Below are 14,089 nucleotides of genomic sequence, written 5' to 3'. Positions count from 1 at the left end.
ACCTGCTGCCCAAATCTTAGGGTATTTGCATAGCCACGCCCACCCTGCTGCACCCTGTAAGCTCCCCAGTGAACAGGGAAGGCTTTCTTTCCCCCATCATTATCAACCCAGGAAGGTCAGGGGCGATTTCTAACGCTGCTTTCAAATGCACCTTGATATCTTCTTAACACAAGTGAGGCACTGAATATTCCGATTAGGAATTTTGCCTTTCTCTTCATCTAAGATGAAGTCTTAGAGTTTCCGGTCAGCATATAACATAAGCGACATACAAGATGCTTTATAAAAGGGAGTGAGGGAGGAGGGAGAAGCATGCATAGCAACGAACCCAACTCACCTGAGCAAAATATAACTTCATTTCCTTTCCCAGAAACTCAGTCTTATGCAGCTGGAGCCTGGCATCTGCTGCGGAGAAGGGGTTGCTGAAGTTTATTCTGACTCGTTTGAAGCTCTTAAAATACTGAAAGGTGATATCCTTGTCATATGTCCTAAAGAGGGACTCAAATTTGGCCTGAAAAATAACAATAAAAATAAAAGGAGTTGAAATTTACCTGCATATGACCCTTGACTAGATGATGTCATTACATTTTTTTTTTGAGACAGAATCTTGCTGTGTCACCCAGGCTGGAGTGCAGTGGCGCAGTCTTGGCTCACTGCAACCTCTGCCTCCCAGGTTCAAGTGATTCTCCTGCCTCAGCCTCCAGAGTAGCTGGGGTTACAGGTGCCTGCCAGCACACCTGGCTAATTTTTGTATTTTTAGTAGAGACAGGGTTTTGTCATGTTGGCCAAGCTGGTCTCGAACTCCTGACCTCAGGTGATCCGCCCGCCTCAGCCTCCCAAAGTGCTGGGATTACAGGCGTGAGCCACTGTGCTGGTCTCCTCAATACATTTCTTACTGAGGAAGTGGATCATCAATCCTTTCAAGAACTCCTAACTTCTTAGAGAAAAGCCTTTCCCCTCTTAGGGGACTATGGCCTTTTAGTCCTAATGCAGATATTTTACAAGAAGGTAAGAAGGTATGATTTACTACATTCATCTAATCAGCAGAACAATTGCCAATACATAGACACTACTATGGTAACAAACTTTTTAAAAAAGTAGAATGAGCATTTTCCAGGGAGGTACAGTTTGGTAATTTGTTCCCCATGTTTCTCTGTCCTATGACCTTCCCCCACTTACCCCCCTATATTTCTCTGTCCTATAGCCTTTCCCGGCTAGCCAACTCCAACCCCGCCATTCAGCTCAGGGCAATGTTGTATATATGAAGTATTTCTTTAAGGCTTAAAAACACTGCAGCTAATTTGAAAAAAAGAAATACTTGAAAAATAACAAAGTTGAAAGAAAGTTTTGCATTTCTTAAAATCAGTAGATTTTTAAAATTTCCACGATCGCTTTTATCTCAAGTCTGTTACTTTTTAACTCTCTAAAATGATACTGGTTTAAAAATTAATGTTCTGCAAATGGACCGTTTTCGGCATCCTGGCTTTCATGTCTATGCACATCTCGCTCTGGTGCCATAGGGCTAGCGAGAATTAGGAGATGTCATGAGCTCTTAGAATGCAAAGCCCGAAGTGGGGGATTCCAAGCTCAGGTTGCTCAGGAGAGCCCCCTGGGCTGGGTCCTGGAGTGTGGATGTCAGTGGGGGCAGCTGGGGGCCACCGCAACTCCTCGGAGAGGGAGTTTAACTGGTGGACAGTCAAAGCTCCAAGGAAGACTGAATGGGCTTCTAGTCGCCGGGTTTTGTGAATCTTTTTACCAGGCAAAAACACTTAGGACAGTTTGTGGGAGCCTGTGTGAAAGGCAGAAGGGGCTGGCCAGGAAGAAGGCGATGGCACGGGGCGTGGATGGTAGGCAGCACGAGCAGAGCTCACTGAGGACCTTGGAGAACCTATGGAAGGCAGTGTTTCTGCAGTGGGAGCGAGAATTCGGGATAAGAGAGGAGAGTGTCTTCAGGAATGTTCACTGCTGGCAAGCGTGGGGAGGCATGGGTGGATGGTGCCTGCTCCACTTGGGGCTGGGGCTGTGGGTAGGAAGGAACAGGGTAGCCGGTCCCTGCCAGGCAGGTCGTTAAGGGGCAGTCGGAACAACCTGCGACCTTGCTCTCCTTGCATTCCCTGGCTTTTTCTTCAGTTTATGAACATTTCTGAGACTTTCCCACAAGGGATCCTGCAGAGGCACGTGCGAAGGAACGCGGAGCTGGCGGACAGTGGAGTTCATCTGGCCGCCTCTCACTCTCTTCCCCACCTCTCTTGAGCACCGGCAAGTTTCTGGCAAAACTGTGTCTTCGTACATTTGGAATTTTGTCTGACCTCATCAACAGGCCCTGTGACCTACTGTTTAGTTTTGAAGTTATGATTCAGAATTTGGGAGAGATGACTTTGAAGAATATTTTTAGAATACAGGTTCAGGGCTTAGGACCAGAACAAAAGAGAACTCACATTATCTTTAAAATCTAGATGACTATGATGCCATTCTCTTATAAATGAATCTCATTTGTTCCAATAACTGATATCCAGTTATTACAGCTTTCGGATGGCATCTCTACTTCATTTAAAAAAAACAGTGATTTTACTCACATAAGGCTAATGCTAAGTGCGCTCACTTTGCAGGACTTTAAAAACATAGAACGTGCTCTGCGATCTAGTCCAAACACAATGGTGCCAGATCATAAGCATTACATACAATTATGGACTCACATTTGATTTTAAAAAAGAAACCTTTGCATGTCCCAATATGGCTTTGGGTATACAGCATATAACACCACCATGCACAAATACCACCTCTCAAATAGAACATACAGGATTCATTCCTATACAATATTATTAAAGTTCAGTTAGATAGCTGGGTAGCTGCTGATAAAAAAAACTTAACATTTTAGTCAAATGAAGAAGAAAAGTGTACTGATTAAAATCATTATATTAATCACTATCAAAGAGAGCTGCTGCGCAGGAGGCACACTGATCTCACACTTAATTTCTCCAGTTTTATTATTTGCTCTGGCTGCATTTTCTCTCATTAGAGAAGTCTGGGAGCTTGAGGCCAGGCCCTTGTAATTACTACAAACATCCAAATATCTTTATAACATTTATTCCCTAAGACGATACGAAAGTATTTGCAATGCTGGCTGTAAAAGTAAAACACTGTTCACCGTCAGAAGAAGCCAGTTTCTGAAAAGTTCACTTATAACATACACAGAATGAAAAGCACACGATGCCCAGCTCTCACCTTCCTAGTTAGTTGGTTCAGGGACCTGGATGTTGGCAAATATCGAGATCTTTAGAAATTCCTTCCTCAGTTAATTCCTCAGGCAACAGCTTTTGATTTTCAAGGCTCAAAAGACTTTGGATTTCTTTCAAAACCCCCAAACCCACAAGAGAGCCACATTCCCCCAAGTATTTCAGTTAGTAGTCCCAATTAGCATAATGCTTTGAAAACTAAAGAAAATCACGTTATATTAGAAGCCTTACCCTGGTTTCACTTTCGCTGAAGATATCACTGTTTGCCACACAGGCAATCAGGGAGCTAAAACTGTAGTTAAAGTTTCTAAAATGCATCTTGCTTTCTTAACAGTGAAAGCGCTAGGGACCCACGCAGTCAAGCCCCTAGTGAGATTCCTTTCCAAGAGGCTGTAGGTTCCTTCTTGAGCCGGTGCTTATAAAGCAGTGAGGACCAGCCCCCACTCCCTGGGAAAAAAAAAAAAAAAAGCACAGCTTCCACAGCATCCTGTTTGGACAGCAAATTCCTGAGTCAAGTCCTGCATGCTTGCAGGCAGACAGGGACAAAGTGTAAGTTTCTACTGGAAAGAGGTGACGTCAACACCTTAGTCATTTTCCCTATGCTAATTAACTTTGCTTGGGGAGAATGGAAAAAACAGCTGAGGTTTGCTTCGCAGCTGCTTTATCAACCCCTCTTGCAGCATAGTTTCCACTGGTAGTAATTCCATTCAGCTACTCAGACAACACGCTCCTCCGCCGAATGGGACGACCCTTCTTAAGATGGAAAATGTTACAAAAGAAAAAGGATGAAGGTCTGTGGCAGTAAACAGCAATTAGACTGTAGGGAAATTTCAAGGCTTTGGGAAACCTGGAAACCAAAGTCCGGGTGACATACTTGATCCCTGGAATTTCCTGAAAACCTCAATCAAAGTTTCACTTCGGGGTATTAGAGAAAACATTTTGAAATCTGTCTTGGTCAATAAAAATTTTAAAGGAAAAAAAGAGGAATCATTTTGAAATGTAGTTAAATTTTTTTTTCCGATGACATTTTATTGGATGAATGTCCCAGTTTCTACTTGTATTCCACAGTGGAATGGAGCAAAGAGAACCTAAAACACTCCTAGGATTTTCATTTGAAAATTTTATTATTATAATTTGAGAACTAGGAATATGCAACACTTTGATCATTTTCAAAGCACTACTGAATTCTGGCAAAGGATACAAAAACACTTTAGAGAACCTAGCCTTTGAAACTGAGCAAAGAAGCATTAACCCATTTATGCCAGAGGTTGCAATTTTTTGAATTTTTGCCATTAGACCTTGGTGATGACCTTGGGCAGTAGGATATAAATAACTCTCACATGCTTAGCGTTCCAATAATGGAACACTAGGCATAAATGGGTTCAGAGGTCCTGCTTAAAGACTCATAAACTAAATGTTAAAAGAAAAAGGAAAGGACGAAGAAATGGAAAGAATGTACACTATAATTGAAAGGGAAGATGCAGGGAAGATGCCTGGTTCAGAGAAGTGCACTGGGATGCAAGACTGACTCGAATTCTTCCAAAAGGTTGCAACTCTTGAACCTTCTAAGTATTTTACCAGTTTAGATCCCTAAGGCAGCCTGAGTCCTATGTTCTTCTCACTCTCTCCAATTTTGTTATCACCTAAAAGCACTCAAGTTATTTAAGCTTTCTCTAATTTAGGGGCACACAGGGACAGCTCTCAAGCTTCCAGAAGTTAAATGGAATACTGCCATTCACATTTAAAAATTAACCTCAAAGAATCATTAAAGTCAGCCAATAATTTAAAATACATGCAAGAGGAAAAAATAAAGGAGGGCATTTAGCCTTCCAAAAAAGGAAAAGCAAAGTCCTCTTGGATGAGTGAATGTTGCTTAATTTCAATGCACTGTGCCTTGCTGCCAACTGTAGAGTTATGTAAGAAACCAGTTACGGTGTCTGCTTTGCCAAATTATCCATAACTCCCAACCTGAAAAGACAGAAATGCATGTATTCCAAAAAAGTGTAGAATACTGAACAGTGCAACATGCATCAAACACCAAGGGGAAGTGGTCATCCGGGAGGAGGCTTCGAGAGGGAGCGTGTGTGCTTGCAGTGCTGCATTTTCAGTACAGGGAGCCTTTGCCTGTCCAGCAGGCACATGAAGATTGTGGTGGTGGGCAGGAGAGGCTAAGGGGAAACAGAGGTGGGGGCAGCAGACACAGTCCCGCATTCCACACCTCCCGAGGGGCTTGGAACTTCTCTGATGTTCCCTCCCCATCTCCAACTCTTGTTTCCCCCTTTTCTCTTCTCCTGGCATGCAACTGGGCAAATTTCATTAAAAGGCAATCAGAAGAGACAGAAGAGGCTAATTTAGACGCAAGAGACTAATTTCACTGTCTTCCTTTTTCCTTTAAAATCACAACACAAAGTTCCAGCTCAATTTTGTGGGCAAATCTTAAACATCTCTGTTCATCTGAGACAACAGTGTGGGCTCATCCAAATTTACAATTTTGATTTCGTTATATGGATGGAAAAAAAAAAAAAAGAACAGTGAGGTATTTGAAGATTGTTCAACTGTCTTTGCTCATAGAAATGATAAATCTTTCACTAGATTGTCCCAAAACACGTAATTCTGTGTCTGCCTTTGCACTGATCGGTTCTATCTACCTGAATTGAATTTAGTAAATTTGAGCACTTCTATTTTTAGATCAGGAGTAAGAGCTGGTTAAAATGGTGGCTGCCATTTTGTAGGGAGGCTGGAATGCATGTTCTCTGGCAAACAAACACTGGTTCACAAATTGTACCAGAGACCTGGAACAGGGGGAGGGCACTTAGGATCTGCCACCTTGGTTTTCCTTGGCTAAAATGTGAGAGGTATGGAGCAGATTTTGAGTTTCCAAAGTGCGTCTTGTTGAGTAGCAGGAATCCTCAGTGGCACTTGGACACTCTGGTTGGCCAAAAGGGCAAAGCACAGGGTTTCCTGGGACATCTGTCCCTGTACCCGTAGGTAAGACTGCCTTATGCTCATGTCAATGCCTCCTCATCTGCTCATCTGACAATTCTTGCTAAGAAAGGCTGTCTTTGACTGCATGTCTATTATATGTGAACTTGGATTTCTAAAGGTCCTATGCAAATCAATTTACTTTATAAATAGTGATTCTCCCCAGTGAGAATAAAAACGGATCCAAAGCAAGTATTTAAAAAGCTGACTTTCCTACTTGTATATTCCTTGTGGTTTTGGAGGCAAGTATATTCCTCATTCTTGCTTGCTGGTTGAATGTGAGTGATCTGAAGAAAGCAGTGCCCACAGCAAGACCTCTGATACGGTTTGGCTGTGTCCCCACCAAAATCTCAGCTTGAATTGTATCTCCCAGAATTCCTTCGTGTTGTGGGAGGGATCCAGGGGGAGGTAATTGAATCATGGGGGTCAGTCTTTCCTGTGCTATTCTCATGATAGTGAATAAGTCTCATGAGATCTGATGGGTTTATCAGGGGTTTTCACTTTTGCTTTCTCATCATTTTCCCTTGCTGCCACCATGTAAGAAGTGCCTTTCACCTCCCACCATGATTCTGAGGCCTCCCCAGCCATGTGGAACTGTAAGTCCAATTAAACCTCTTTTTCTTCCCAGTCTTGGGTATGTCTTTATCAGCAGTGTGAAAACGCACTAATATAGTCTCATTAGAGCTCTTGAGAAGTATTCTAAAAACTGCACTCAACACGATAAAACTGAACTCAGAAGTTAAAGTAAATGAATGTTTTAGTCAACTCAAAGCTTTAGATGCTTTGCATTTCTTCCATTCACACCATACAAATCATAAATGAGTCTCTTTAACCTGCATTTGCCTCCTCTGGCTCCAAACAGTTAGAGCATGTTTCCATTAGGAAGTTTCTATTTTCAGTGAGGAAAAATTAAGGTTTATGATGAATTCCATCATTCCCATTACAGCATTCTGAAAGCATCATTAGGATGACTTCAGCACATCCATTATTAACTCTAAGGAGCTGACAACTGCACCAAGAATGTGCCCCCTGTGAAGCTGTCTACAATATGAACTGACCAAAGACAGAAACTGAGTTTTGACTTCCAACACTGAGCAAAAAATGAGGCAACTTGCAAAGGCTCTCTTGTGAATGAAAATGACAACAATTACATTTTATTTCAGTTTTCTGCTTCTACAATAGTGAAATAGTTGTGGGTTTTTTTTGTTTTTGTTTTTGTTTTTTTGAGACTATTTTGCTCTTGTCGCCCAGGCTGGAGTGCCATGGCGTGATCTCGGCTCACTGCAACCTCTGCCTCCTGGGTTCAAGCCATTCTCCTGCCTCAGTCTCCCAAGTAGTTGGGATTACCGGCATCTGCCATCACGCCCAGCTAATTTTTGTATTTTTAGTAGAGACGGGGTTTCACCATGTTGGTCAGGCTGGTCTCGAACTCCTGACCTCGTGATCCACCTGCCTCGACCTCCCAAAGTGGTAAAATAGTTTTACTGTTACTTCATATGTGTAACCGTTCCCTATAGAATGTGGAGCATTGTTCCCCAGGCTAAGCTACCATACAAGAAAACAAAAACAAAAACAAAAACGCAGGGTTTGCTCTCTTCCTCATCTTTACCACTTTGCGGTCTAAAAGGCATTATTAACTAAGGAGAGGGTACTTGTTCTCAACTTGTAAGAGGGATGAATATCAAATGCAGAGTTGTGGAGAGGATTGATTTAGTGATGGAGGCAAAGTGCCTAGCACAATGCCTGAAACACAGGTGGTGGCTAAAGCATGTCAGCTGCCTTTCTATTTCCCATTTCATCGATAAAGATATTGAGGTTCAGAGTGGCACACTACGTTTAGGAGAGCTGGAATTCACTCTGGGCTTTTGATTGCAGATTCCACGCTTGTTCCAAGGAACTATGCCCGCCTAGTGCCAATGTCCTGTGGTACTGTAGCTTATTTCCCCATCTCTCTGGATGGTCCAGGGCACCTTGAATGTCCTCCTATGTGCCCTGCAGGTCCACAGAAAGTCCTCTGGTTCTCTATCCCATTCTTCACCTTGCATAGCGCTGCAGGCAGCCCTCAGCAACTGTAATACCCTCCTAACTGGCCTCGCTTGGCCCGTGTCTTACCGCTCCAACCTAGTGTGCGAGTCTGACACATAAAAATCCCTGATACCGACCAAGCTCGGTCACGTTCCTCTCCCGCTGTATAAACTTCAGTGATAAGCACCATTCCTGCTGTAGCCCAGGCAGACTGTTCAAGGTTGTCTTGTGTCTTTCTTGTCACATATCCTGCCAGTGCTGCTCTCATCTTTATGCTCCTCCAAGACAAATGGCTTATGTGCCTCACACCTCCCCTCTTCTCTTCCCCGAGTCTCTGCTCTTGCTCTCCCTCTCCCTGGATTATTCCTCCTTCTCCCCTTTCCTTTCCTTCTTTATTTTAAGATTGAGCGCAGGCATGTCGTTCTCCAGGAAGCGAACCATGACCCCCTGTGTTAAAAAATATATATATTATTTAATGATGCCTGCTGAAGCCCGACAAGGCAGACTTTATTCAGGAAAGCCACGATGGGTGTAGAGACCACCGCAACCAGGTCTTACAGTGGGGGTTGGGGGCAGGGGTAGATTGAGCTCACCTCCGAATACAGCATGGCAAGTGGGAATTTATGGCCAAGGAGCAGTGTCAGGGTTAGTGGTGGAAAATTACTAAGAGGAAGCTTTAGGATAAAGAGGACTCTGGCTAAACTGACCTAATAGGATTCTTCCTGAAGACAGGCCCAGGTGATCAGATATCACCTGGGGGATGGTAGAAGATGAAGAACCCAATCAGATATGAAGGGTGGGGGTGCTCCTGTTAAACTGACTTTGCGGGATTCTTTGCCAAAACTGGGTTTTGTAAGGAAGTGCACAGGTGAGCCTAGGAAAAAGTTCAGAAACTTGACCCAAGTTTGGCCAAGCAAAAAATTTTTGTCACCCCAAACCCACTCATGCACCCTTGTCCAAAGTTTGTTCAGCACTCTCCAAACTTCCTACATCTGTCTCTAGCACCGTGCTCACTTCAGCAGGTGACCACCTATGTGATGACACTCTGGTTCTAAACTGTGAACCTCCTGATGGCTTGAGCCACATCTTACTCCACTTGATAGTCCTGGTGCTGGTGCAAAATAGTCTCAAAAATGCCAGCTAAAGAAACAAACAGATGTCTTTCTTCCTGTCACTGTCATCCACTGGTTCTGCTTTGATCACATAGAGCTAAAAACCAGTTCCTCTTTGACACAAGAGTCATTCATACATTTGACAACAGATGTCATCTCATTCACATATCCATTCATTTGATCAGCAAATACTGAATAGCCTTTTACATGACAGGTATGACTGTAGATACTCTAGAAAAGAATAGATGAATGAAGTGTAAACCCTGCCACTAAGATGAGTAGAACTTTGGATAGTTTTCCTGGATCTTACCTTCTCCACTGTAAATTCCAACCCCCACTGCCCACCTGATCAGTCTCATTTAAATAAATATTTTTAAAATTTGATAACACAGTCATGTGATAAAAAATAAAATACACTTTTTTCTTTTTTTTTTGAGACGGAGTCTTGCTCTGTCACCCAGGCTGGAGTGCAGTGGCGTGATCTCAGCTCACTGCAAGCTCCACCTCCCAGGTTCACGCCATTCTCCCGCCTCAGCCTCCCGAGTAGCTGGGACTACAGGCGCCAGCCACCATGCCCGGCTAATTTTTTGTATTTTTAGTAGAGACGGGGTTTCACCATGTTAACCAGTATGGTCTCGATCTCCTGACCTCATGATCTGCCCTCCTTAGCCTCCCAAAGTGCTGGGATTACAGGCGTGAGCCACCGCGCCCAGCCTTATAGGCTGCACTGAGAAAGCTATTCCTACCTCTGTCCCTGTCCACTCCATTCTCACTCTGCCTGTTAGGTGTAACCTCATTTTTTAAAACTCACTTTTATTATTTTGGGGTTTCTTTATCTAATAAAAGCAGTTATGATTTTATTTCCCCCACTTTAAATAAATAAAAGGTAACATGCTATATTTAAACAAAACAAACCTTCAATGACTTCCCTTTGCTCTTGAAGTTGAACCTGAGCCTTCTGGTTCATATTCATTCATGCATTTTTCCATTTATTCATTCATTCATTTGTTTGTTTGTTTGTTTGTTTGTTTTGAGTCTTGCTCTGTTGCCCAGGCTGGAGTGCAGTGGCCAGATCTCGGCTCACTGCAAGCTCTGCCTCCCGGGTTCACGCCATTCTCCTGCCTCAGCCTCCTGAGTAGCTGAGACTACAGGCGCCCGCCACCTCGCCCAGCTAGTTTTTTGTATTTTTTAGTAGAGACAGGGTTTCCCCGGGTTAGGCAGGATGGTCTTGATCTCCTGACCTCGTGATCCGCCTGTCTTGGCCTCCCAGAGTGCTGGGATTATAGGCGTGAGCCACCGCGCCCGGCCTATTCATTCGTGTAAACACTGTTTGTAGGTACTAGGAATTCAAATATGAACAAAACAGACAAAACTCCCTGCCCTCTTGGAGCTTACATTCCAGATGGGGAAAAAAGACACAAAACAAGATAGATGGGTACAATCCACAGTATGTTTAGACAGCCTTGAGTGTGGGCAACAGAGCAGTGTGGAGGGGCAGACAAGATGGAAAAGTGGTGAAAGCAAGCTTGGCCAGGGAAGGCATCCTTGAGAAGGGGACATGTGAGTGCATGAGGACCTGAAGCAGGCAGGGGAGTGAACCGTGGGATGCTGGGGAACAGCATTCTGGTCCAGGGAACAGTAGGTGTGGAGGCCCTGAGGCAGGAGAAGCTGGCATGCTGCAAGCCCAGCAAGGAGGCTCAGGGTGGCTGCAGAGGAGGGTCACGGAGAAAGTGGTTGGGAATGAGGACAAGAGAGACCTTTAGCCATTGGAGAGACCCTGGCTTGTATTCTACTGAAGTGGGAGCTATAAGGGGGTTTAGGAGAAGGTTAGCATGGTCTGTCATGACATGATTTCCACATTACAGAAGTACTCTGATGTCTGCGTTCAGAATACAGTGAAGGGGCAAGGGGGAAGCAAGGTGCCTGTGAGGAAGCAGCTGGGGCAGGCGGGGCAGTGGGACCTTCTTCTCCAGCCATGTGTCCATATCTCCTCCAGGGACCCCCTCTGCAGTACCTACTTTCTACCGCTCCTCAGCCAGCTCCTCCCTGTCTCATCCCTGCCTGTTGAACTCTTGTTCATCCTTTAAAGCCCATCATTAGGTCCATTCCTCCAGGAGCTTCCCCCGACTAAGTGTTCTCTCCCTCCTTTAACCTGGTGACTCCCACCTCCCGCTGTCACCATAGTCTGCTTGGCATCATAGTCATGTTGGGACTTGGCAATCTTCCTACTACAACAAAAGCTTCATGAAGACAACATGGCTTGTCCTGCAGCTCCCCAGAGATGTAGATAAAAGCTTGTGCAAGTCAATGACACCGAAATTCAGAGAACTGCACCAGTGGGGGCTCATCTGATGCAAGCCAAGAGCCAGAATTCACCAGGGCATCAAAAGGCCATGGCTGCTGGTGTGACAGACTGAAGGGCAGCCTTCATCTTTGGTTTGAGCAAAGGCCAGGCCATTCATTGTGGTCACAGGAGGTGGTGTAGGGTTGTGATGACGTTTCCCACAGGCCTCAGGGGAAGCGCTGTGCTCGAGGGCCACATGTGTGCTCAGTGGGTGACACATTCCCGGATGTGCTTCCCATGTCCTTGCTGTGGGGGGCCTAGCAGGATGCCAGGCACTGGTCCACACCATCACGTGGAGACCGGGAGGCCCGACCACATGGATGCTGCAGAGACTCAGGGTTCTTCTAATGGGTACACTGCAGAGGTCTCCAGCACCAACTCCATGACAAGAGGAAGAGCAGATTCAGCTGAATGCATGTCCACCTTAAGGACCTGTCTTTAGGGCATGTTTCATAAAGTATCCAGCATATAGGAAAATGTGTATAGAATTTACAAATAAAATGCTTTACTGGCAGATGGACTAAAAAATCTTTTACCAATGAGGTTCATGATCCCAAACATTTGGAGACCATGTGTCTAAGCAATAGTGTGATTAAATTCCCAATTTTCTTTAGGCTTTTTCATGATAAGCAAGTGTAAGAAAGATAACAGAAGAACATTCTTCTTGATATCGTTAAAGGAATTTCTATTTTTGTTCACTTTTAGGGAAATCAGGATGGGCTCAAGAGTGTATTTCTCTTAGTATTGCTTTCTTACTGGTAAAATTTACTTGGCCAAGGGAAGGGCAAACATTTCAAAGAAAATATAAAGCAAAACACATAACCTTTTTTTTTGATGGGCTTTGAAGGTGTTAACCAGAATGTCCTGGAGAAAATAAGGGAGGTGCTGGTTCTCCAACTACAGAGAACGACAATTAAGAATTCTAAATCTGAAATAATAAAATCATTTAAAAAAACACTTTGACATTTTTTCTCAGTTAAATTGTTATAAATAAAGGGCCTGTAGGTACAATTGCAGCAATTGTCACCAACTTCTATGACTAAATTCATTAAAATATATAGAAATAAATTTGGTTAAAGGGTACATTTATTGAATTTACTTATCTAGTTTTATTGCTTTCTTAAGATTAATTTCAGTGTAGAGATAATTAGGTCAAAATTCCCACTAACTTCTTCTTCTTTTTTTTTTTTATTATACTTCAAGTTTTAGGGTACATTGTTGAACTTAATATACAGCATTTTGACAATTGAGAAGAATATAATTTAGTGTCAGAATGATATGACTCTGTTCAATGTCACCTTCAGTATTTGTGAATAAATACCCTATAATCTATCTAAAAAAAAAATAAAAATAAAAAAATAAAAAAACACTTTGAAGTTTAATGACTATTAATCTTCTGTAAGAAAACACAGTAACTGATATTAAACTTCACCCAGGCACGGTTCTGATACTTTGAAAAAAATAAGAAACCCTGAAGTATCTTTTGATACTTTGCATGCATTAGTACAAGAGAGTTTACAAATATGTATTTCTGGGATAACACAGAACTTTTATTCCTTAGATAAAAAGTCTGAGTGGCTGATTTATGCCGGTAACCAAAATGATGGCTGCGATTATGTCTTCTCGATATTCATGTTGTTAAAAATGGAAATGCTAAAGACTTTTTTTTTTAGTAGAATGGTGATCATGATCTGTTAACACAGTAGAAATAAAATTCCAACTATAAAGAAAAAAATAAGAAAGAGAAGAAAAAAAGAAAATAATTGGGGAAAAACAGGGAGGAAGAGTGTGTACAAATGTACATCTTAAGACTGAGGTCACAGTTCATACTAGATTTCATCTTGTTTGTTAAATTCCATGTGCGCTCAGAATTCCATTAACTCTTATTCCATATTGCCTCAATCTTTCCTTAATATATAAAGGTTAACCGCCCCACTGTAACTTCTTGGAAACGCACTGCTTGCAATGTTTAAGATGAAAAAATAGCCATAGGCAAATCAAAACTCGACTTAATGACTTGAAGACCAGCAGATGAGGATTAGGGGAGGTAACATTTATTTGGAGATTACTGGGGCCAAAGCCACCCTAATTAATTACTCTTTATTTGCTCTCTCTTTCCAGACCCACCTTGCTTTAATTACTGACTTTAATTTCTGCTTTGATGCCATTCTCAGCCAGGGGCACAGTACTGCAGGAGCAAAAACCTGGGGAAGAACAGTCGCCCAGGAGTGAGCTGGTTGTGGTCCCCTCAGGCCCAGGGATCACCGGTGTTTGGTTAGCCCTCATCCCCGCACTAAGCAGCTTTCACAACCCCGCGGCTGGTTCATTCTCAACAAGTCAGCCCTTCACACTCCAATTAGGAATTCTACTTTCTAGGGTTAACGCTGCCTGGA

General features: G+C 43.2%; 1 protein-coding gene across 8 annotated transcripts in view; it reads right to left on the bottom strand.

Moving 5' to 3' along the window:
• RCAN1 (regulator of calcineurin 1) overlaps window positions 1–14,089 on the bottom strand; it is a 98,637-nt gene that overhangs the window by 6,814 nt on the left and 77,734 nt on the right. For 4 of the 8 annotated variants that reach the window (XM_025379035.1, XM_025379034.1, XM_025379040.1 and 1 more), the window contains exon 2: window positions 335–508. In XM_025379035.1, the coding sequence (XP_025234820.1) occupies window positions 335–508 (174 nt within the window). Of the gene's footprint in view, window positions 1–334; window positions 509–1,315; window positions 1,428–2,092; window positions 2,267–3,464; window positions 4,384–14,089 lie in introns of those variants that run through there. The other 4 variants (XM_025379037.1, XM_025379036.1, XM_025379039.1 and 1 more) reach the window with 3 other exon arrangements.

This window comes from Theropithecus gelada, chromosome 3 (assembly GCF_003255815.1).
Source record: "Theropithecus gelada isolate Dixy chromosome 3, Tgel_1.0, whole genome shotgun sequence".
NCBI classification, from domain to species: Eukaryota; Metazoa; Chordata; class Mammalia; order Primates; family Cercopithecidae; genus Theropithecus; species Theropithecus gelada.
The sequence above is the reverse complement of the archived record's forward strand: the minus strand, read 5'-3'. Positions and strand labels throughout refer to the sequence as shown.